This window comes from Brachyhypopomus gauderio, chromosome 9, assembly GCF_052324685.1.
Source record: "Brachyhypopomus gauderio isolate BG-103 chromosome 9, BGAUD_0.2, whole genome shotgun sequence".
In the NCBI taxonomy this organism is placed as follows: domain Eukaryota; kingdom Metazoa; phylum Chordata; class Actinopteri; order Gymnotiformes; family Hypopomidae; genus Brachyhypopomus; species Brachyhypopomus gauderio.
The window spans coordinates 1,072,782-1,097,945 of record NC_135219.1 but is presented as its reverse complement, the minus strand read 5'-3'; the positions used below and the strand labels follow the sequence as shown (position 1 = coordinate 1,097,945).

Here is a 25,164-nt window from a genome sequence, read left to right as displayed (position 1 = left end):
CACCAGTCCAACGTCGTACCACACCAGTCCAACATTGTACCACACCAGTCCTACATCGTACCACACCAGTCCAACGTCGTACCACACCAGTCCAATGTAGTACCACACCAGTCCTACGTCGTACCACACCAGTCCAACGTCGTACCACACCAGTCCAACATGTTTGCACCTTCCGGCCTGTTTGCAAATTGCACTGTATCACAAAACAAAACTGTGGTGTTTGCCTTAATACGTGTCATTTTGGACGTGGTACTGTAGCTAGCGTAGTTGTAGTTTGTTAAGGGAACACTAAATCAAAGAGAGTCAAACAGGCATGTCTTTCTGTTTTAAATAAGAAAGTAAGATCTCGGAGACAGGTATCTAATCACAAACCGTCATCCTTGCGCTCATATCGCTCAGTGGTGGTGAAAAACTCATTGGTAAATACCAGATAAGATAAGGCCAAAAAATCATGGCCTATCTGGTTTGACTGACTTCCTTTTGAAGGCCTTGAGTTCTTAAAAGTTCTTAATAGTTTTTTTTTCTCAGATGAGCCAGTAAGTCAAGTGCATTTCTCTTCTCATTTCACCTCGGGATGAGTATTTCCTGCCACGATCATTTATAATCATTTCCTTGGTTTCCTGCAATGATAATTTAGCCACTAAATAAGCCTGAGCAGTAATTAGAGATGAGTGATGGTGTCTGTCCTCTGGAACTAAGTTTGTCTGTGTTCAGATCCTACTCTGCTCTAATTCGGGTTTGTTTGATTAGAAAATTACAGTTTAGAGAAAAAAGTTTGGAAACCCTTTGAATTCATTAGGCTTTCTGTACAAAAACCCTCTTAAATGTCTTTTGATTGTCGAGGCCTTAATAAAGAAGAACGTTCTTATTTAGCAAACAACACACACCATTATTGCTGTTACCTTGTGTAACAACAATGCAAAGACTGTCAGGCTTCTGTGAATCGGGTTTTCGGAAGCAGATGAGCTTTGCGCAAAAGTTTGAGCTTTTGATGAACGCAGACAGCAACACACCGTGTGGCGAGCGACTTCCTTTCGGCCCCGTTGTGAAGCCCGGGTGATTCTATTTAATGGACCGTTGCTTTGCCTGCGCACGACGTGAAGGTCAATTTCAAGTTGTACCGGGGAGTGTGTCAGGGTGTCTGTTGGTGACTTAAAACCCAAAAAGAACAGGTTGTGCAACATGATGGTGTCCCAAGACCTGGGTCGGTTCCATCTTTTAAAACCCCCAGTCCTGACTTCAGTCCCGTTAAGATTGCATGGCGTGATGTGAAGCAACTGCTTGCCGCTCAAGCAGTAGGACATGAATTATACATGAACCGAGTCGAGAACAAGCTGAAAACCTCCTAACAGCCATGAACAATCTGAGGGAGAGCTACAGATAGTATCTGGTTCATTATATTGCCAAAGGGGGTCCTGCTAGTTACTGTTGAATGTTGAATATGGATTCGTATGGTTTCCCCACTTATGTCTTGTTTGTTTAAGCCATTTGGGCGGTGTGGCACTATAAAATGTATGGGTTGCATCCTCGATTACAGAGGAAAAGTTCTGAGTCATTCGTCCAGTCAGTTGGAAAGGCTGCGGCTGTGTGAAACCTTCCCGAAGCCAGGAGATCCGGCTCGTTCACAGAAATAAACCGTGTCTCAGACTTCAGGGGAAGTGAGCAGGTGTGTGGACAGGAGTCGTCCCCTCCCAGAGAGAGCCTCCCCCAGGGACAGGAGAGAGAAAGGGAGAGTGTGATTATGTGGGATTGGACACAGGTCTTGTCGACACACTTCAGATAATGCGGCCGCCTATTGAAGATTCCAGGAAGACCACGTCTACCAGGGTGTCGGCGACGGTCGACAAAAGCCCTCGCCCCTCGCCCCTATTAACGGCCGCCTGTAGCTCACACACACCACACACTCCACTTCAATAAAGCTCCTCTTCCAGTGCAACAGGAGAGATTAGAGAGCAAGGCTTTTTTTTGTGTGTGATGTCCAACAGCTTTCATCTGCACTAAGTGACTATGAGGAGTGCTGTGGGTGGATTTTGTTTGTGTGTCTGTGTGTTTTAAAAACCAGCCCCTGCATTTCTATCTAGGCGTTTAGAAGGAGCTTCAAACAGTGCATACAGCCATGTGGCAGACTCTAATTGGCTGTTATCCGATGTACTTCTGACACAGGTGTCTTCTGCATCCACGATTCAATATTTATGCCCACAGACCCAGCCACAGCTTCAGGACTCCAAGACACACACACACACACACACACACACACACACACACGCACACACACACACACACGCACACACAAAGTCTGCACAGCATATCATCTGTTAATCAATCTTTCATTACTGGTGTCTGCAAAGTGATTATTGCAAAAGCTGTAATTATTTAACCTCATTTAATGGCAGGAATAGCAAGCCAAGCTCTCGTGGTTATAATAGTCCTTAATAACTGTGACTGGTCCTGTTGGGCTGATCTGTTCTCAGTCAGTTCATAGATGAGTCCACGGTCACGTCAGGTTGGCCATGCGCACGCTGTAATGAAGGAAACTAAATGTCTGCTCCAGACGGACTTGCCCCCCGGGGGGGACGGGGACCGGGGCGGCACACGTTGCTTTTGCCCCGCTAAATAATTCCCAGGTCTCATCGTGATGAATGCGGCTTTGTGATTGGTTCTTTAATCGGAGGCATTTATGAGCCCCGTTCACGTAAACTGTCACAGTTAAACACTGGATTGGTGCCAGAGCTGAACCCCACCCCCCTCCCCAGATACCGCTTTTAATGAACAATCGTTTGCAGACACACGTGCGTACACAGACCTGCAGTTAGAGCAAGCCTGTTGGATCACGTAGTCATAGAACGTGCGTAACAGGTATGCGTTACCTGTGGGAGACGGAATGCAAACACCTTCATCATGTGTGCTTCCTTGCAGACCAGATAAATGTATTGAAGGCGTCGGTGTGTGAATTCTGGGAGTTGGTATGTGGTGTCCCCAAGAGCAACAAGACACAGAGGTGCTTATGAGGGACTGCAGGGGTATCAGGGGACTTGGTCCATCCGAGAAACAGAGCCAAGAGACGGAACGGCCACCTTTTGTTGACAAATGTGTCAATACTGCTTTACTGCAGTATGAATAGTTATTACTGAAAATTGAGCTTCTCTGTACAATTAGGTGACCAACATTCAGTTTTCTGTCCTTGGAAGATTGCTGTGTGCTTTTATGATCGCTTATGAATGTGCAAAGAGAGGAACAGAGAGAGTGGGAGAGGAAGAGAGAGGGAGAGAGAGAGGAGTTGAGTATTAATTACAAAATAGAATGTCATCACTGCAGATGGCACGATAGCGCGCTGAACACACGTTCCAGATGGCAGTCTTTGCACCGTGTGTATGATGAACCTCCACTAGAATCTCCTTTGCCTCCAACCAGAATCGAAAATGAGATCCAGAAGACTCTTCGTTCAAAGATTTCCACCGATACACGACACCTGCGCATCGACCATCCCTCTCCGCCCCCTGGGCGTTGTGCTGCTCTCTTCAAATACCCACACAGCCATTTCAATGTCTGCCCAAATGTGAGACTCGGACTCAAGTCATGGAAAATGAGCTTTGTCATTTGGTTTTATGAGCAACGACTATCAGATGAAGGGTCACGGCAGCAAGCGTCCACCCTTGTGCCCAGACCGCATGCGCCTCTGCTCTGCAAAGGAAATTGCCCTAGAGTAATTGATGCCACGGACCGAGATGGAGATTATTAATTTCACCCTCTCGCCCACCCGTCTCGCCTGCGGTCGGACGCACCTCTCAGTTTGTAGCAGCAAGGCACACGTGTGTGTGTGTGGCTTTGGATTTTATTGTTGCTGTGTTTGGGCTGTGCTTGTTTTTGTTTGTTTGTTTGTTTTGTTTGACCTACCTCAATTTGGTGACAGGTATTTGTAAACACGCCGAACGTCATTTGAGGACAATTGAGGTCCCGTCTCTCTCGTTCTCTCTCGCGACGGTCCATAACAGCCAGGGCTGCTAAGAGCAAGCGAAAGTAAATAAATAAAGGCAACATCTGAAGCACCGGGGAGCAGTCGCCTAGTACCGGCTCCCCGCATTATTTATCTGGATTAGCGACGCATGCCTAATTTGTCCTCAGGAAGATCTAATAATGAGCATCGTTCCTTGCGCGATGATAACCTAATTAAGGCCGGCGTGGGTCCCAGCCCGGCAGTAGCGTCCCCGAGGGAGCGCCAGTGGAGCCGTACCTCCAACTGGCCCGTGGCTTTTCACAGTAGCTACGGCAATACGCGTTAGTGAGTCAGAACGGGAGTGGCCGTTAGCGTGGCGGTAAGGGAGTGGGTATTGCCACAAGGTTTCGGGAATGGGTGTTGGCATGGCATGTCGCTGCGGGCATGTGGCATAGCGCTACAGGCGTGAGCAACAGCCTAGGGTTTCTGAGTACTACGGTGAAGGATCTTCTGAACAAAAGATGAACTGATGGCGTTTCTATTTGGCGGTCTTACTGTTTAAGATTCTCCACAACGCAGTTCAGCACAGATTGGGAGGACAGCCAGCATCTGGCTCAAACAGTGTGTTATGCAGCATGTATGGAGAAAAATACCCTGCCTGCAGGCAGAGGAGACTTGAGCTGGTATGTTGAACGAAACTGTCTTAACAAAGGGGTTTCATGGCTAGTCTTCTTGGAGGTGTTTCATGGCTAGTCTTCTTGGAGGTGTTTCATGGCTAGTCTTCTTGGAGGTGTTTCATGGCTAGTCTTCTTGGAGGTGTTTCATGGCTAGTCTTCTTGGAGGTGTTTCATGGCTAGTCTTCTTGGAGGTGTTTCATGGCTAGTCTTCTTGGAGGTGTTTCATGGCTAGTCTTCTTGGAGGTGTTTTTCATGGCTAGTCTTCTTGGAGGTGTTTTTCATGGCTTGTCTTCACGGAGCTTCCAGTGAACTGTAGTCACGTCACTAGTGAACTAGCTTGCACACTATAGAAGTTGGAACGTGAAGTGTTACATTAATTTGCTGTTGTGATGTTCACATTTGCAGAAAGACCTTCATGGGTAAAGTGATTCAGAAGGTGTTCTAGATATGGAAGCCCAGTTGCTTCCTCTCCCGTTTATTGCGGTAGCCGTGAGGGTTGGAGCGTACTATGAATTCCTCCCTCCACTGACTTCATTGTCTGTCTGACACTTGCCATGTTGAGAGTAATAGTTCTTTGTAATGTGTAGTGAGACTGATGGGAGTCTTTTGCTTAATTAGAGGCTGACGTGTAATAGGGATTGATATTCATTATGAAGTCTTGCTCATGAATCATTAAGCTTTGTGAGAAAAAGTGGCCAGCAAGATGGAATGAGTGATACCAGGGAATAATCTGGTTGGGTAAAACCAGGGAATAATCTGGTTGGGTAATACCAGGAAATAATCTGGTTGGGTAATACCAGGGAATAATCTGGATGGGTAATACTAGGGAATAATCTGGATGGGTAATATCAGGGAATAATCTGGATGGGTAATATCAGGGAATAATCTGGATGGGTAATATCAGGGAATAATCTGGATGGGTAATACCAGGGAATAATCTGGAATGGTCTTGGGCTATACATAAACTCACCATTCAGAACTTCTTGGATAACTGACTAGCACATTTCTTTTTATCGACTTTCAACACGCCTCATTTCCTGTCGTCGTGGTTTGGTTTTTGCGAGCCCGTGCAGGCCCGAGCAGGCGCCAAAGCTCACACACACATTAGTTCGGCCGTGCTGTATAGTTGTCACACACACGCATTAGTACGGCCGTTCTGAGTAGCTGTTACACACACATTAGTTCGGCGCTGCTGTGTAGCTCTCTCACACACACACTAGTACGGCCGTGCTGTGCAGGCCTCCGGCCCCGTGGGATTTGGGCTCTTCTCGCTGGAGAAGGAGCTGAGCGTTCTGAACCGTGTCCCACTCTCCAGGGTCCCGTGTCCTCCTCTAATGATAATGTTCCAGGCTCCGTGCAGCCAAAGCAGACCTTCCCACAGTCAGGTCTGCGGGACGTCACGTCTGCGGGGGACGCCGCGTCCTCGTCGAGGTCTCACGCGGGCTGCATTGTGGCGTGGGGCTCTTTCCCGCCAGGCCTCTACCATTGAGGCACGAGCTTGTGGGGGAACTACGTGAAGCTTCTTTTCAAAAGCTCTCACCCACACGCACCACAGCATCAGATCCCCGGCAAGGAGGACACAGCGCAGGACGTCTTTGTCCTCTAGGTTGTTGTTCATTCGCTCCTCTCTCTCTATTTGTCCTCTACTCCCTGCATCTCTCCGCCCATCCCCCTCTTCCCATTATTGTCGGTTCGGTTTTGGAGAACGAAATCTCCAAAACGAAGCTTAGTCCTTTCAGTGCTAGCTGGCAATGCCTGTACCCTCTACGTGTGTCCTTAAAGCTAATACCTTCGTCTCATTAAGATAAGGTGAGTCTCCGCCAGAGCCACCACGCAGCGCTAATGTTATTCATGCATTCTGTCTCGCCTGCGTTAGATAGTGGCCGCGTTCAATTTCGTGTCGCATTCAGGCTTCTGAACTCCCAAACAGCTAAAAACTACGTTTCCCTTCTTCGTTCCCAGACTGGATGCTGCCAGCATTCTGATTGCATGGCCGATCATTTAGGCGAAGTATCGGGAGTCTTCTCTTAATTGGAGAACCAATCCTCTGTGATGAGGGCTGAGAAGATTTCATCGCTCTCTTGTGCTGGGGCCTGGGGAAAGGATTTTAGGCACCCTGCAGATGCCTGAGCAAATATCTGCAGAAGATGGGTACATAGTGTGCTTATGTTCATATGCAGCTCATTGAACAGGCCAACACGGTCAATAAATGCATTTATTTGGGAATGTTTTTGGGAGAAATGTCTGTTTTATAGAGGATTTGAAGCTTTGTTTTGTTGGGAATTACTTTGTACAAGAATAATGTAAGAGAGTGACTGATGCATGTCACAATAACCGATTAGTGTTTTCTAGTTTTCTATAAAGTTATAATTATAGCTGAGAATCTGTATTTCCATTTTTAACGATGATGCTTTACAGGCCCCTAAATCCTAGAATCCCTGCCTAAACCCTAGAATCCCTGCCTAAACCCTAGAATCCCTGCCTAAACCATAGAATCATGCACAGTGGTTAAGTAGATCAGTACTGTGGAGTATGTGAGGACGTTCGTAGCCTGGTTGTTAATGGCCTTAACGGGTGATTCCTGGGTGGCATTCCTGTTGGCTTCTAGTTTGTTTTTGTTTATTTGTTTGTTTGTTTGTTTGCTTGTTGATTGTAATGTTAGGTCATGTAAAGGAGAGCAAATATGCTGTTTGTAGTCCGAGCAAACGACCAGGAAACTGTAAACTAGTTATACTGGTTCAAAATCAGCACTGCTACGCATTGTTGCTTCTGATAACTTTGTGTTTGAACTGAATCGTATTTAGTAAACACGTTTGGACCCAATTAGTGCATTAACGCTGTTTAATGGCTGTGTTTCCAGAACTGATTTTCACTCTGTCCATTAAAACGGCCACTGCTTTCTCAAATACATTCCAAGTTTGTAGTGTAATGAACTTTTCTCACATAAACCTGACTGAAGCTATTAAATTTTTGCTTGGAGGGAATTTGCAAATCATCTGAGCGTGCTCAGATGGAGTTTATTGCCCGTGTCGAGACTCTCCCACTTTCCAGCATGCGGGCGTGAAAAAATGTTATCGGCCCTTTAAGAGCCATCAGTGCCTTTGCGGTTGCTAAGCTACACACATCAGGCCCTGACTGCTGCACACTGCTTAGCGACGGAATTCTCCAGGTGTGGAAGTTGGGCCAAATGTCAATGTTTTTTTTTCTCCAAAGTTTAATGAAAAACTTCGGTGTAAGACGAGAAAAAAGACTTTGAAACTTCAGATACAATAAAAGCATTCAGCAGCTTATGGGATGAGGAAGGATTGGTCTGTTCTGCCTTTGGCACACTGTTCGTGCCCCTGACGAGCTGCCTACAGACTAATAACACACGGTGCCCAAGTATTATGGCTTCCGTTTCTCGGTCCGTCGGCGCGTTCGGAAATTGAGCTTGCGTGCTTTCCTCCGGCCCAGGTTCTGGTAATTGTCTTGGGGCTCGGAGCCAGATTGCTCAAGGCCAGGGCCACCAGCCCTCGTCCCCGGTCCACTCTGGACGCGGTGCCACCCGTCTCCTCCGTGGCTGTTCCCTGATGACAGTTATTTCGTGGTGGGCAAGACAGGCTGCGGTTGTGATGGGTTTCCGGGAACGCTACCGTGACTGCTGTGATGGAGATAAGCTTTATGGTGGTCTGCTGTCAGGGGAAGGGTGGTGATATATCTGTTAACAGCAACAAAGATCGTGCTTTTATGTAGAGCTGCACAGAGATCGTATCTTGTGGTAAATGGGCTGGAGGAATGTGGTGTTGGGGACAGACCGGCTGCCCTGGGGACAGACCGGCTGCCCTGGGGACAGACCCGCTGCCCTGGGGACAGACCCGCTCCTCTGACCCGCTCTCCCATGCAGGAGAAGGGAGGTGTCAAGAGTTTCTGCTCCTAGCAGGTCATGTTAAATCAGTGCCGCAGAAGAGCATTCTACCGGGAGTGTGGAGATGACATTGAGCTCCAAAACAGAATAAAATCAGAACCAGAGTTATACTGAAAGATGAAAGATTTGTTTGAATTTTTAGAGATAGTGGTTGGGTGACACATTTTGTTGAATACATCATGGTACATCAGATCAGTGCACAGATGCTGTGACTTGATCATAAAATCAAAGAAATCCTTTGACTTGTAGTATACTAATATATGAATATATTTATTTGTGTAAAATATTAAAAGCGCTAATCCTCCTCCTCTCTCTCTCTCTCTCTCTCTCTCTCTCTCTCTCTCTCTCTCTCTCTCTCTCTCTCTCTCTCTCTCTCTCTCACTCTTGTCTGAGTAGAAATATAACCCAGGCCGCTGTGATGATATCCTGAAGTGGAAGCCTCCTAGCCTCAACTCCGTGGACTTCCGACTGAAGATCTCCAAGGTCGGAGGGGAAGGGTGAGTCCTTCTCGCCATGGCAACAAGCCTCAACAAAGAGCACCATCAAAACACACACATGCGCGCGCCCACACGCCTCTTACACCTACAATCTCCATCACAGACCGTTCTCTCTCAACCATCTTTTGAACACTGGCACATGTGTATGACAGATGTATTCTTGAGTTTTTTTGTAGCTGTGCCGTACAAGTGTTTTGATCTGTGTGTGGGTGTGGGTGTGTGTGTGTGTGTGTCTGTGTGTGGGTGTGCGTGTGTGCAGGTAGTGTTGAGCTTAATTCAGGTGAACACACATCATCTCCCTGGACACTGCGTGATATTACAGGTGCAGAGGCTCAAATGAAAAGCGCTTCACCTGTTCGCCCACAGGCCTCTGTGTTATTATGAGTGTTATTGTGCCCTAGAAACCCTCCTTATTGTTATTGGGTTTTATTTAACGTTGGGCATGGGGGAGGGGGAGGGGCTTCAGATGCCTGTGACTGCTGCTTCTTGGGTCTTCCTGAAACCTTCTGTCCTTTCTATTAGTTTTGAAGCTCTTCGTGGGGATAAGGTGGGATTTCAGGGGGTTGTCATGACGCCTTTAAGCCTGTGTCAGTCATGATTTACAGGCTACCATCAGGACCACTGATGGCAGAAAAAGATCTTTCACTCTCACATACACTGTCTGTCTCTCTCTGTCTCTCCCTCTCTCCTCTCTGTCTGCCTGTCTCTCTCTCTCTCATACACATGTACAGCCTTCTTGATAATGGTGTGGGGGCGTGTGTGGTAGTTTCGGCGGTGCCGAGAGTGTTTTGGAGGACTCTTAGGTGTTGAGGACATACAGTTCAAATAAACAGATCGATACCCCTCAAATTCATGCAGATCTCTGCCACCCATGACTGAACAGGACCACCACTGAGCACCCAGCATATAACACACACACACACACACACACACACACACACACACGAAGGCATACACAGAAGCACACTGAGAATTCTCAGTGTCAGTATATGTATGAAAGTACATGTATAGTTCTTTTGTTTGTTTGTTTTTTCTGGGGTGATATTTGAGGTGCTTTATAAAAACTGCACATGGGACTTTAGCGTCTCCGGTGTCTGGAATGCCCTTTACCCAGAATGCCCTTTACCCAAAATGCCCTTTACCCAGAATGCCCTTTACTCAGGCTCTGCCGGGTCCAGCGCTGGTCTGGAGACACTGGTCGGACCTGGCAGCCGTTCCTCGTGCGTGCTGGTGTCGGTGGGCGGGTCATCGCTCCCAAAACACCCGAGGTGAAGAGGCCCCGGGTTACGTCTCCGTCTCTGCCGAGAAACGAGAGGGTGATGATCGCTCGTTTCTCCCTCCCACGCCTCCTCTCTCTCTCCCTCTCGCGCGCCCGTGCACTCTGCCGTCTCGCCTCCCTCTCTATGTTCAAAGGGCCCGTAGAGCAGCGACGACGAAGGCCGCGAGAGCCAAGCGGCGAGGAGTGCGAGTTCAGAAGCTTCCGGCCTTTCGGGGCGGGTTCTGCTGGGCGCCCCGGGCTCGGAGGCTTTGCCCTCTGACCCTTCACTGTGTGCTGCCGCTTCCGTGACGTCTCAGCGATTGTTCTGGAGCACCGGACCTGAAGATCACGTGCACCGTTGTCGTCTCGGTCGTGTTTGAGCACTCCCAGTTCAGAAGAATTGTGTGTCTTAGTTTTAAGCTCATTTCGCTGCCATTGGCAGCAGCGGTAGCTATTAGGTGATAAGGCAGCTTTCCTCAGAGCGCCACATTTAAACTTCAGACTTCGGACTTCGGCTTATAAAGTCACTTTAGTTCTGCTGACGCGTTGCTGCCCAGTTCCTCTCCCAATTAAACCTGTGTGAAGGAAATGGCCACCGGCGCTGTGAATGTCCCGCCGTTATCAGTGCCTGTGCAGGCCGCGGCTGGGAACAGTCCTCCCTCCCTGCGCTGTGTGGCCCAGAATACCTAAAGCTCCCCAGCGGTTCTTGTCCCCCTCTCCACTGGCACCTGGCTCAAACCCCGGTCCCCTTCCAAACCGGGTGTACGTGCAGACGAACTTTGAGTCTGGTTTGGCCTGGACGATTTTCCTGCCACGGTTCGATAGAGGCTCCCGCACACGCCTGCTGTCTTTTGGCATTATGAACACGGGTCTGAACGAGCAAGGCGTGGCAGGGCCAGGGGAGATCTGGGATGGAGCCGTGAGATATTGATGCCCCCACGGCGGCCGTTTGCTCTGAACCGAGGGAGACCTCGCACCTCGCGTTGTCTTGATTTCATCATCAAGACCATCTGGGACAGAAGACGTCGACCATCAGCCCCTCCCCCAACGCAGCGGACGCCATCACCGGTACACACTGGATCGGTTGAGTAACGACAGGGCGTCATCATAATGCCAGAAACAAAGGGAACGAGTAATAAATTACTAATTTGATAGTCTTAAATGAATACTTCACAGCGACTGCCACTGGGACAACCAAAGCCACAGTGAGCTTGTGAGACGGACGAGACTTCCTTTGCCGATTGGCTCCGAGCGTCCACGCCCTCCTTCGTCCCCCTGGAATTGTGGGTACCTGAAATCAGTGTGACGCATCTTACTGCTGGAGTCCTGGGTGCCAAGGGTATTCCAGGACAGCGCTCTACAAATCAGACGCAGGCGGCCCCGTCGTGGAGCAGATCTCCGGCGAGGGTGGAGAGGGTGGAGGAGAGGGTGGTGGAGAGGGTGGTGGTGGAGAGGGTGGTGGTGGAGAGGGTGGTGGAGGAGAGGGTGGTGGAGGAGAGGGTGGTGGAGAGGGTGGTGGAGAGGGTGGAGGAGAGGTGGAGAGGGCGGAGGGGAGGGCGGAGAAGGTGGAGGGGAGGGCGGAGGAGAGGGTGGTGGAGGAGAGGGCGGAGGAGAGGGCGGTGGAGAGGGGCGGAGGAGAGGTGGAGAGGGCGGAGGGGAGGGTGGAGAAGGCGGAGGGGAGGGAGAGGGTGGAGGAGAGGGTGGAGGAGAGGGTGGAGGAGAGGGTGGAGGAGAGGGTGGTGGAGAGGGCGGTGGAGAGGGAGAGGGTGGAGGAGAGGGTGGTGGAGAGGGTGGAGGAGGGGGCGGAGGAGAGGGAGAGGGTGGTGGAGAGGGTGGAGGAGAGGGCGGAGGAGAGGGAGAGGGTGGAGGAGAGGGCGGAGGAGAGGGAGAGGGCGGAGGAGAGGGCGGAGGAGAGGGTGGTGGAGAGGGCGGAGGAGAGGGCGGTGGAGAGGGAGAGGGTGGAGGAGAGGGCGGAGGACAGGGCGGAGGACAGGGCGGTGGAGAGGGCGGAGGAGAGGGCGGAGGAGAGGGCGGAGGAGAGGGCGGAGGAGAGGGTGGTGGAGAGGGTGGAGGAGAGGGTGGCTGTCGAGTGGTACGACGCCCCTGGAATACGGATGAGCCTCCTCTTCTGCTGCCGTTCTTCTCCCCCGCTGCCGTATTTAAACCCAACGCGTTCCTGTTGGAGTTTTCCTCTTTCTCTCCACTGTGAACTAGTCAGCCGCAAGAGAGGGCCAGTGTGAGATTGTTTATACGGCCTGTCCAACGGAAAAGCTTCACTGCTCCATGGCTACTTGATGAGCAGCCGGTTTAGAGGAGGAGTTCCACACGTACGGTAATTGGAAGCCGACTGTATTAGATTTACGGTGCACGCGTCTCACGCTGGCCCATCGCAGAACGCCATGATGCGTCGAGAAACACAAACTCAAGCCAAGTCAAAGACTTTCTCTTCCTCTTACTTCTAATGAACCTTTTTTCATCATTATTTCACCTTCCGTTCTAGCCAAGAATAAAATAATCCTGATTCCAAAAAACAACGAGCAGGTAACCGGTTGAGAAACAGCAGGAGCGGTTGCAACTCTGCGTTGGCTTCAAGAAGCTCAGAACTTAAGTGTTCTTCTTAAGAGGCACTTTGATCTTTCTGGGAGCTTAAGTGACACAAACAGCTGCAGAGCTCATGATAACCAGCAGCGTTTAAAACCCTCCAGCGCCACCAGAGCCTCGAGGTTCCCCTGAGCGTGCGGACCTCTCCTGGTTCCCGCTGGCCAGCGGCCACCACAGAGTAATCCATATTAGATGAGGAAAGTGTGATTATTCCATATTTATTTATCTAAACATCAGACCCTGAGCAGGAGACAACACTGCAGCTGCAAAACTCGTCTAGAAAAGTACAAATGTGCATCAGAAAAATGCACCCCCCCCCCAGAAGACAAATGTCCACAGGGTGTTTTTCTGGACGAGGAAGCAGGAAGTGGCCCCACCCACAGCTGAGCCAGAGCGAGTTGCAGTCAGTAACACATGCTCTTAGAATATCCTCCATCATAGCAGGTGATCACAGGACATTCAAGAGTCCTGACGGAGGAACCGCCTCAGCCGGACCTGGCCACGCCCTTCCGTCCGGCCCGCTCTGCTTATATTTGGGAGAGCAGGTCGGTACGGTCCAACTCGTCCCTGTGAACGCAGACGGTCCTCTTCAAAAAGAAGCACCTGTAAACACCATCTACGATATCATCCGAAATGCCCCCCCCCATGCTGATAACGTGTCATGTCTTTTTTTTTTTTTTTTTTTTTTTTTTCTGAAGTGAATGAGAAAATGGAAAAAAAGATGGAATGTCTCTTTGGTGACTAGGACCGAATTCGTGTCCCCTCTCAGTCGTTTCATCAAAGGGTCACGTTGACGGCTCGCCCGGATCTTGCCCAGATAAAGAACAGAAACTAAATTGGATTCAGCCATTGTATCCAGCTCTCTTAACCTGTTATCTTTTAAGGTGGCTGAGCTCAGCCGTGGGTGGACTGCTCTCAGATCAGTCTCCCTCTGTTGAGACACTGACCTTAACCGCCACGGCGCCACAGCTGCGCTGCTCTCAGATCAGCGGCAAACGCGGCCAGGGCCGAGTTGTTTGCGCCGCCTTCGTCTGCATACTGTCTCTGTGTTTAAGCTGTCAGATGATTCCCGAAGCCTCTCATTGCGTCTGTAGCATCTCGGCGGGATTAAACAAGCCTCAACACACACGCGCACACACTCAGGAAGCACTCAAATGGGCCATGAAATCTGTGTGTGTGTGTGTGTGTGTGTGTGTGTGTGTGTGTGTGTGTGTGTGTGTGTGTGTGTGTGTGTGTTTTTTTTACTACTACTTCTTTTATATATATATATATATATATATATATAGAGTAATGCAGGACAGAACCGGTCCCATTCTCTAGTGCGGCAGCCTTGAGAGGCAGCTGCTCTGACCAGAAGACGAAGGCCGTGATTCAGGCCGTTATTCAGGCCGTGACCCTGACACCCGCGGCCCGGAGGATGGGTGTCGTCATGCTAACAGTCATTAGCGTTAGCAGACTAACATTACGCAACCTGAGAAGCATTCGCACACGAGGGCGAGCTTGACTTCATGTGTTTGTTATACATTTATCTATCTGTCTGTGTATTTGTTTGTTTATTTATTTATTTAAGCTGTAAAAGACGCTTTCCGTAGGCAAATCCAGACTTAATTATTCTGTTGCTAATGGGAGGTTTGTGCAGCAGAGCCATCTGGAGTGGGGGAGTGTTCATGCAGACATCATCAGACATCAGATACACACTTAATGACGAAAGACATTTAGCACCTTTGAATCTATGAAGAGTGATGATTGTCATGTTATGAATAACTATGTCTGTGTGTGTGTGTGTGTGTGTGTGTGTAGGGGAGGGAGGGAGCTTTGTATATGCAGTGGATATAAGTCTGTGTGTATAATTGATTGTGTATGCCTTGATCCATGTAGATTATATAGATCCCAGATGTTAAAAGCCCTCTCTCTCTCTCTCTCTCCCTCTCCCTCTCTCTATATCTCTCTTTCTCTCTCTCTCCCTCTCTGTGTCTAACCAGATTGATTCCTCAGACTGTAGGCCTGCTGTATGTTGGCAGCTACGATGTGCCCTTTGCACAGATGAAGGTGAGATCGCTGCTAAATGTGGCTTCACACCCACGCCATGTTCTCATCGGGCCGGGGCTTCTGCCACACAGCCAAAACGCCGGACCCGTGTACATCACAAATACACCCCGCCCACACACACACCTGACCCCGCCTCCCCCCCACACCTGATCCCGCCTCATTAAACCTCATGTCCAGCGTGTGTTCGTGGCAGGGTCTCCCTTCAACAGTACCATCAGACTCTCTACAAACTCATGTGGTTTGAGAAAAGATCTGCAATTTTTGGACGCTGTCTATTTTTGTTTAAAATGAGGCCCTAGGGGGCTATCAGAATCTCTGCTGTCTCTCTCTCTCTCTCTCACACACACACACGATGACTCACTGAGTTCTCTGAGAAATACGCACGTATCCAGACCCCTCGCGGTGTGTGCCGCTCCTGGCAGGCCCACGGTTGACTCCACCCACTCCTCTGCAGCAGAAGAGCTTTCCTGTTCCGGGGGGGTCAGCTCTGGCCGACGCCGTCATCTCCGCTCCGACGACACGCTCCGCCGCGTTCTCCCGCCCCTCACGCATCTTACACGCATCTTACACGCCACAAACCCACATCCCTGCTGCTTCTTCCAAATAGCTGCAGGGGACGTGCGGAGTGAGAGGAGTGGAAGTTTCTGGAAAAATGGGTTTGAATCAGGCTTCTGCTTGTTGCGGAAGATCATAGCGTCTGCTCCGCACGCCTCATTAAGCAAACGCACATTTTCTCTTTTCTTGGGGGAAAAAGCGCCCAGCCGGTCTGCTGCTGCAGTCCATGTTTTGACAGAACACTTCTGCAGAATTACACCGTCTGCAAAATAATGTAACATTGCCACTGATTTATGTGGAGCAGTTACGAACTGATCAATGTGCTCTTAACCGCTCATTTTGAGAGTGGCTTGTGTAGTCATTTTCAAACAGTCTGCAGATGTGCTTTGTCTGAAAATCTAGGAGGAGGCCTGTGTGGGGCTCTGGGTAGGTGGAGGTCTGTGGGGCTCTGGGTAGGTGCAGGTCTGTGTGGGGCTCTGGGTAGGTGGAGGTCTGTTTTGGGCTCTGGGTAGGTGCAGGTCTGTGTGGGGCTCTGGGTAGGTGCAGGTCTGTGTGGGGCTCTGGGTAGGTGGAGGTCTGTGTGGGCTCTAGGTAGGTGTAGGTCTGTGTGGAGCTTGAGACAAAAAGCTGTTTTTAAATAAAGCCTTAAGTTTTTCATCATGTTTTATGCAAAACCTGCTGTCTGTAGAATTACCAGAAGCAAGCCCACTTTCAAAGTTTAATTAGTTCGTATGTACACTCTACATATTAGGGTTTTGGGACTAATTGATTTCTGGTTCCCAGTGCCTAGAGCTACTGATAATTATAGCTTGCTCTGTTGGTGTCTATTTAAAGTTAGGGTGGGGTTCGCCTGAGTTTAATCTCACTCAAAACATTTAGACAGTACAGTTACTAACTAATGCATCAGTTGCTTTTTTTTACCCACTCAGGGAAAAAAGAAAATGATTAAATTATTGCTAGGGGCATGCTGAAGATATCTGTAATTAGGTAATGTAATGTAATCTGTAATGTGCTGTCGTCTGTAATCGGGGGCTTGGTGTCATGTCGTCTGTAATCGGGGCCTGGTGTGCTGTCGTCTGTAATCGGGGCCTGGTGTGCTGTCGTCTGTAATCGGGGCCTAGTGTCATGTCGTCTGTAATCGAAGCCTAGTGTCATGTCGTCTATAATCGGGGCCTGGTGTCATGTCGTCTGTAATTGGGGCCTGGTGTCATGTCGTCTGTAATCGGAGCCTGGTGTGCTGTCGTCTGTAATCGAGGCCTGGTGTGCTGTCCTCTGTAATCGGAGCCTGGTGTCGTGCTGTCCTCTGTAATCGGAGCCTGGTGTCGTGCTGTCCTCTGTAATCAGAGCCTGGTGTCGTGCTGTCGTCTGTAATCGGAGCCTGGTGTCGTGCTGTCGTCTGTAATCGGAGCCTGGTGTCGTGCTGTCGTCTGTAATCGGGGGCCTGGTGTCGTGCTGTCGTCTGTAATCGGGGCCTGGTGTCGTGCTGTCGTCTGTAATCGGGGCCTGGTGTGCTGTCGTCTGTAATCGGGGCCTGGTGTGCTGTCCTCTGTAATCGGGGCCTGGTGTCGTGCTGTCCTCTGTAATCGGAGCCTGGTGTCGTGCTGTCCTCTGTAATCGGGGCCTGGTGTCGTGCTGTCGTCTGTAATCGGGGCCTGGTGTCGTGCTGTCGTCTGTAATCGGGGCCTGGTGTCGTGCTGTCGTCTGTAATCGGGGCCTGGTGTCGTGCTGTCGTCTGTAATCGGGGCCTGGTGTCGTGCTGTCGTCTGTAATCGGGGCCTGGTGTCGTGCTGTCGTCTGTAATCGGGGCCTGGTGTCGTGCTGTCGTCTGTAATCGGGGCCTGGTGTCGTGCTGTCGTCTGTAATCGGGGCCTGGTGTCGTGCTGTCGTCTGTAATCGGGGCCTGGTGTCGTGCTGTCGTCTGTAATCGGGGCCTGGTGTGCTGTCGTCTGTAATGGGGGCCTGGTGTGCTGTCGTCTGTAATGGGAGCCTGGTGTGCTGTCGTCTGTAATCGGGGCCTGGTGTGCTGTCGTCTGTAATCGGGGCCTGGTGTGCTGTCGTCTGTAATCGGGGCCTGGTGTGCTGTCGTCTGTAATCGGGGCCTGGTGTGCTGTCGTCTGTAATCGGGGCCTGGTGTGCTGTCGTCTGTAATCGGGGCCTGGTGTGCTGTCGTCTGTAATCGGAGCCTGGTGTGCTGTCGTCTGTAATCGGGGCCTGGTGTCGTGCTGTTGTTTGTAATCGGAGCCTGGTGTCGTGCTGTCGTCTGTAATCGGGGCCTGGTGTGCTGTCGTCTGTAATCGGGGCCTGGTGTGCTGTCGTCTGTAATCGGGGCCTGGTGTGCTGTCGTCTGTAATCTGGGTCTGGTGTGCTGGTTGAAGTTGGTCCTCATATGCGTCAGTGTGGCCCATTTTGCACGTTAAATCGGCATCGTGGTCACTGATTGGTTGGTTTGCGGTGTGATCTACACAGCAACGTGCTAGGCTATAATATTACACCGAACGTAGTTTTGTTCTGCTGACTGTGGAACAGGTGGAGCGTTTGTCGTTATCTTAACGGCACTGTGTTATGGAAGGAAGGCGCTCGTGAAGAGGTGGGTGTCACTCAGCTCGGTATGTTCGCTCCAAGGATCCTGTGCCTTCAGGAAACAGTGACTTCCTGCATGTCTCACCAGCTGTAGTGTGTGTGTTCGAGTGTAAAATCGGAACACGCATGCGGTGAGGGACGACAGTGAGCTGACAATAGGTGGTCACCACTCGCAAACGGTTAATCTTAGTTCGCAAGTAGCAGTGAATTAATGTAATTAGCTTGAGCCAATTAGCATAAAAATCGAACTGAACAGAGATTTTCCACTTAATAATCTGGTGTCCGCTGAATACATTTAACATAGATTATGCATTTAACTGAAATTCACTCTGATCTCCATAAATACATGAATAAGATGAGCTGTGGACCTTCAAGCTTAGACACAATAACATGAAAATGAAGTCATCACAGGGTCCAGATTAGAAGACAGAGGTGTTTTACGACACCAGGACTGGTGTCTAGCCTGCTCTCAAGTGCTGTGTTAATTTTCATACACTTTCTTAGCCAAAAGTGCCCGTTTTGTCTATAGTAGCGCCATTAAAAGCCTCCAGATTTCATTAGATCAAACCCAATTAGCAGTCTGATGTGGTAATTGATGGGCTGATTGAGAGAAACACCTTCTGACACGTGAGTTCTTGTTAGCGGTCTACAAGAATACTACCACAAATTTATTTAGTGCTGACATCTTTCTGTGTGTCATGAGCGCTGTTCTCACGAGGTCGTCTTCTCACTGCTAATGGAGATTTCTTTTGGAGCAAATTAAAGAAAATGAAACCGATTTTATCATTAACTTCACTAAGACTAAGTCTTCATGGATGGCTTAAGTGCCACATTACCAGTGTAGAACGTGTAGTAGTTTTCTGTGGAGCACATCCTATAATGGGTAATAGCACTAGAATATTATAGAATGTAGTGTAATGAAAACATTATCTTGGAGAGCCACAATGTGCATGGTTTTCATTTACCAGATGGGGTTTGGTGCTGGACTCTGTTGTGTTCTGCAGTCTCCATGCTGTGTTTTGCAGTCTCTGCGCTGTATTATGCTGTCTCTACGCTGTGTTGTAATCTCTGTAGTGTGTTGCAATCTCTGCGCTGTGATGTAATCTCTGTGCTGTTCTATTCTCTGTGTTGTGTTCTGCAGTCTCTGTGCTGTGTTCTGTAGTCTGTTCTGTAGTCTCTGTGTTGTGTTCTGTAGTCTCTGTGTTGTGTTCTGTAGTCTCTGTGTTGTGTTCTGTAGTCTCTGTGTTGTGTTCTGTAGTCTCTATGCTGTGTTCTGTAGTCTCTGTGCTGTTTTGCCGTCTTTGTTTTGTTCTACAGTCTGTGTTGTTCTAATCTCTGCGGTTATGTAGTCTCTGTGTTGTGTTATGTAGTCTCTGTGTTGTGTTATGTAGTCTCTGTGTTGTGTTATGTAGTCTCTGTGTTGTGTTCTGTAGTCTCTGTGTTGTGTTCTGTAGTCTCTGTGTTGTGTTCTAATCTCTGCTGTGTTCTGCAGTCTCTGCATTGTGTTCTGCAGTCTTTGTGCTGTGTTCTAATCTCTGTGCTTGACCCTACAGCGTCTGCGCGGTGTACTCAAGTCCGTGTATGTTTCTCTGCTCTGAGTCACGTCAGACTGATAGCCTGGCTCTTCCCACACAATCAGACCCTGACCTTACTGAAGGCAGTAATCACCGTCATCATTGCCTCCAGTGCAAGTGCTCGATTTAAACAGATTTTTTGGAGTGCCCATTGTCACATTGAGCGGGACAGATAATCACCCGGAGAAGACCTCGAGAAGATCTCCGGCCCAGATGTGTGCCCTTACAGATGGTGCTGGGTCCCATATCTCCTGTGGTGGTTCAGCCTCTGAGACCTTCTCCGCAGAACTGACCCACACTGTCGCGCGTTGCATCATCTCTTCCCCACACTCATCCTGCCACCACAGGCATTAAGGTGGCTCGCAGAGAACAGGAAGAAGTGCATTCATCCTTAAAACTGGCCCCCAGGGGGCGCCACCCGCTGGTTTCGACTCATAACAGAAGGAGGCGGGCCGGCACGGGAAGAGCTGAGTTTGCACAGACGAGGGTCCCAGTGTCGGCTCCCCCCGGGCCTGTGACTCATCCGACGGCCCGACACACCAGACCTCGCCGTGTGGAGCGGGTACAGTCCATAATCTGCTGTACTCCAGCTCTGCCATCACAGTGCTGTGCTCCCTCCCTACCAAGTGTGTGTGAGTGAGTGAACGAACAAACGAACCAACTTGCAACTGGTCTCCCACTCGCATCTGTATGAGGTCTCATACCGCACGTCTTCTTATCCAGACGTCTGCTCCAGGGGAATCACCTTGGTGTTGACCGTACATTGATCCACCTGCTCCATCAGGTGAGCTACAGGTCAGCTTTACTACATCTTAGCTTAGCTCTCGCCCCTTCTTATATTACCGTCCCAAACCTTGATTCTCGACGTTAGACGCAGCTCGGGAGAGCAAGACAACCAGGCCAGTGATTACGCCATGGGCAGCGTGCGTGTGGAAGTGAAGGGGGGCGTGGCTGGAGGGGGAGGGGGGCGTGGCTTGAGACCATGGGCGGGGTTTTGGGCAGCCTGTGCTGCTGCGAGAGGTGTGAGCTTGAGTACTGATGCTCTGAGTGTGGGGTAAAACGAGGAAACCGTGGTACAGGAGCCGGAATGGGGTTTATCTGTCAGGTTTACACACCACACCAAGAGTCTGAAATGGCTGCCAGAATCTGACGGTTACAACTGGGGTGTGATGGAAGCCTGTTCCACATGGTATTGGAGCCAAACGAGGGAGGATTATCTCCTCTGTAGCGTGTGTGTGTGTGTGTGTGTGTGTGTGTGTGTGTGTGTGTGTGTGTGTGTGTGTGTGTGTGTGTGTGTGTGTGTGTGTGTGTGTGTGTGTGTGTGTGTTTGCCTATATTTGTTTACTTTAACGTGTAGGTGGGTCTCTGTCCATGCACATTCATTTGGTGTGTTTTATGATGGTGTCATTTCTCTCCTCTCTCTTCACTGTTCCCTACACCACACACACACACACACCCGACATGTTCACAGATGCCCTTCACGGCTGGAGTGTGCAAGCTTTTACTTACCCAGCATGCCACTGGGCTCAGCCGTGAACCAGGGTTTCCTTTCAGAGCCTCATCGTCTCTTCTCTCGCTCCTCTCTTCTCTCTCCTCCCTCCTTCTTTCCTTTCTTCCTCTATCTCTCTCTCACACACTCGCATGCACCTGCTGTCTCTCTCGTTTCTTCCGAGTCCTGTTACGGGCGTTTTCAAACGAGAGCGGGGTGTATTCGAGGGAGTCCTCGGGAATTAGTAGTCACGGATGTCTGATGAGCGACAAGAACAGGTCATTACGGGTCAGAGCAGATACGTTTCACGATGCCTGCGGACTCATCGCGGATGTGCCGAAACACCCATGATGTTGACGCTGTGATCTGAGCGGATATTCTACCGTCATGTCCTGCTGTAAGGATCTGTTGTAGTGTTAGAGACCGCCTGACTACATTTGTCACATTTGAGGATTCATAAGCAAGCTAACACCACTGTGGTAACACCACTGACAGCACTGGTATAAAGGTGTAAAAGAAAATGTCAGTACCTCACCACAACCCAACAGCACTGTTGTAAACGTGTACAAAATGTCAGTACCTCACTACAACCCAACAACACTGTTGTAAACGTGTACAAAATGTCAGTTCCTCACCACAACCCAACAACACTGTTGTAAACATGTACAAAATGTCAGTTCCTCACCACAACCCAACAGCACTGTTGTTAAAGTGTACAAAATGTCAGTACCTCACCACAACCCAACAACTCTTTTGTAAACGTGTACAAAATGTCAGTTCCTCACCACAACCAAACAGCACTATTGTAAACGTGTACAAAATGTCAGTTCCTCACCACAACCCAACAGCACTGTTTTAAACGTGTACAAAATGTCAGTACCTCACCCCAACCCAACAACTCTGTTGTAAACGTGTACAAAATGTCAGTTCCTCACCACAACCCAACAACTCTGTTGTAAACATGTACAGAATGTCAGTACCTCACCACAACCCAACAACTCTGTTGTAAACGTGTACAGAATGTCAGTACCTCACCACAACCCAACAACTCTGTTGTAAACGTGTACAAAACACTCCTCTTCTGTTCCTCGTGCACAGGTGTCTAAAGAGTTGAAGCAGTATGATAATAAGATCATCGAGTGCACGTTCCACAATAATTCCTGGGTGTTCATGAGGCAGAGGATAGATAAGAGCTTCCCCAACTCCTACGACACGGCCATGGGTGAGTGGCACCTCCTCACACGCTGTCTGTCCCGCACACACCTGCTGCTGTCTGTCCCGCACACACCTGCTGCTGTCTGTCCCGCACACACCTGCTGCTGTCTGTCCCGCACACACCTGCTGCTGTCTGTCCCGCACTGACCCGTTGCTGTCTGTCCCGCACTGACCTGCTGCTGTCTGTCCCGCACTGACCCGCTGCCCGCACTGACCTGCTGCTGTCTGTCCCGCACACACCTGCTGCTGTCTGTCCCGCACTGACCCGCTGCTGTCTGTCCCGCACTGACCTGCTGCTGTCTGTCCCGCACTGACCCGCTGCTGTCCGTCCCGCACTGACCTCCTGCTGTCTGTCCCGCACTGACCTCCTGCTGTCTGTCCCGCACTGACCCGCTGCTGTCTGTCCCGCACTGACCCGCTGCTGTCTGTCCCGCACTGACCCGCTGCTGTCTGTCCCGCACTGACCCGCTGCTGTCTGTCCCGCACTGACCCGCTGCTGTCTGTCCCGCACTGACCCGCTGCTGTCCGTCCCGCACTGACCCGCTGCTGTCTGTCCCGCACTGACCTGCTGCTGTCTGTCCCGCACTGACCTGCTGCTGTCTGTCCCGCACTGACCCGCTGCTGTCCGTCCCGCACTGACCCGCTGCCCGCACTGACCCGCTGCTGTCCGTCCCGCACTGACCCGCTGCTGTCTGTCCCGCAGGCCACACCTCCCCCCGCCACCAGACCTAAGGGAGCGTCTGCATTTTCATGGTTTTGTTTGTTTGTTTGTATGTAATATGGTTGCAAACTCCAAAGACAATTAATAGGTTAAATAGGTTGATGCAAAAACCTATAAGTGTTTTAGCAGAGCATGCGTCTGTCTGACTGCATGCGTCTGTCTGACTGCATGCGTCTGTCTGACTGGTCTACTGCTATCTGTTGTTCATTTCTTTTGTTTTCTATGTTGAGGTGAGTATTAGGAAATGTGAACTTCAGAATCTGTGCTGGAGTTGTCAAACAGAAGCGGCAGATGGTTGCTGCACTCTCAGCTGGAGATTTCTATTAATGATAAACCTCTCAACTCCACATTAAGATGCTTCTCAACACCCCAGATGTAAACGGCTCTGGAGCTCAGCTGAGCCCAGCGCTGTTTCAGAACTAGAGCTTTTCCTCTTCTTGTGTCCCTCGAAAACGTCCCCGTGCACTGGGATGGATTTGCATTTTAACAGCCCGTGTTTTCATTCGAGCATAATCTGCCCTTCGTTGTACCTTCCTGTAGGCTCTTATCTTTCATTAAGGCTGCGGGATGTTGCGGGTCGTCGCCCGTGCGCTAATGTCCTGTTCCCGTCTGCTCCCCCTGCAGCTGTGTGCAACAGCATCCAGTTTCCGGTCACAAAGGAGAACCTTCTGGAGTTCCTGGACCGCTGTGCGCTGTCCCACGCCCGCAAGCACCACTCGGACCCGGACGCCCAGCTAATGCCCCCTCCCCCGCCGAAGAGATCCAACCACGGGCCGCCGTAGCCGTGCGCCCACGTCTGGGCTCCGGTTTGGGCTTTACTAGTGTAGCATGTTTTTGTTTTGTTTTTTTGTTTTTTTTTTTATTTAAGTCTCCAAATCGCCACCCCGAACACACAAAAAAGAAAAAAAAAAAACCCCAGACTGTGGTGTTTGTGAGATGTGGACTAGCATTTCACAGCTTTGCCTTTCTGAACCCTACCTGACCCTCCAGACACTGCTTTGCTTTCAATCTTTGTGTGAGGACCTTGTGTGAGGAGATTTCAGAGCTGAGGTCCTGTTTAAAGAAACATAAATAAATGTGTTAGTATGACTTCTGTTTATCTTTTTTTAATTATTATTATTGTTTACCTTGGGCTTTTTGTGTTGTACCAAACGATATGTGAAGAGTTTCAACACTCCTTTCTCCTTTCTATGCAGTACCACTTCTCGTTTTTGTCTCACCCCTGTGTTACATGTTCCACGTACACCAGCGATAAATGTACTTTTGACCAACAAATTGTCCCAGTCAGATCCATTCTGTTATTGAACATGGACACCAGGAGATTGGAGGTTGTGTGTGTGGCGCTCGGCGTTGGGGTGAGACTGTCTGCTGTGTGAAGTCCCTGCGTTCATCGTGTCAAACGCCTTTGCGTTCAAACTGTTGCCCTGTTACATTATGAAAGCGGACAAAATGGCCGAACGTTGCCATCGTTTGGTGGTCCGCACTTTTACATTTCAGCTCTGTGGATTCCTGTCAGCACCTACAAACTTTGCAGTGTTCATCATGACACTGCACCATTGCTTCAACCGTGGAGGTATTTAACGCCTCCTTCCTCACTAGTGCGGTGAGTGGATATTGGCGAACACACTACCCCTTCGTACGGATTGAGCACTTCCTGTTTGGTATCCACTTTGGAAATGCCGGACGTGTCTGTGGGCACCGTGAAAGGTCTACAGCACCAGCTACGATTCTTGTAATGACTCCACCTCCTCATTCAAATGCAGCATCTCTTGGCCAATGGGAAGCCTGCTCCCAGACTTGACTGACAAGTCTTGCATGATGACCATTGCAGACAGCTGACTTGAGACTCCAGCGTGTTCCATAGTCGAGGAATCAGACTGTCGTCGTTTCTGTTGCGCGGCCCTTGTGGTGACGCTGGTTTCGAGGTGGAGGAGCTGGTGAATATTCAGTGAGTTGTATTCGTCATGTGTTGCGCTGCTATATTTTGGGTTTGTTTGTCATGCTCGTCCCCTGGGCGTTTCGCACGAGACCTTTCACAGAACTGACTTGCTTTTTGTGGAGCCATTAAAGCAATACATCTCAAATCCTCCGGCTTTTGTCTACAGAACCA

General features: G+C 49.9%; 1 protein-coding gene across 1 annotated transcript in view; it reads left to right on the top strand.

The window, feature by feature from the left end:
- The window catches only part of rngtt (RNA guanylyltransferase and 5'-phosphatase), a 54,707-nt gene extending 30,564 nt beyond the window's left edge, over positions 1–24,143 (top strand). The window contains exons 11-14 of the mRNA XM_077018172.1: positions 8,912–9,012; positions 14,854–14,920; positions 22,217–22,340; positions 23,679–24,143. Coding sequence (XP_076874287.1) covers positions 8,912–9,012; positions 14,854–14,920; positions 22,217–22,340; positions 23,679–23,836 — 450 coding nt within the window. The 3' untranslated portion in view covers positions 23,837–24,143. The remainder of the gene's footprint in view (positions 1–8,911; positions 9,013–14,853; positions 14,921–22,216; positions 22,341–23,678) is intronic.
- Positions 24,144–25,164: the final 1,021 nt, after the last annotated feature.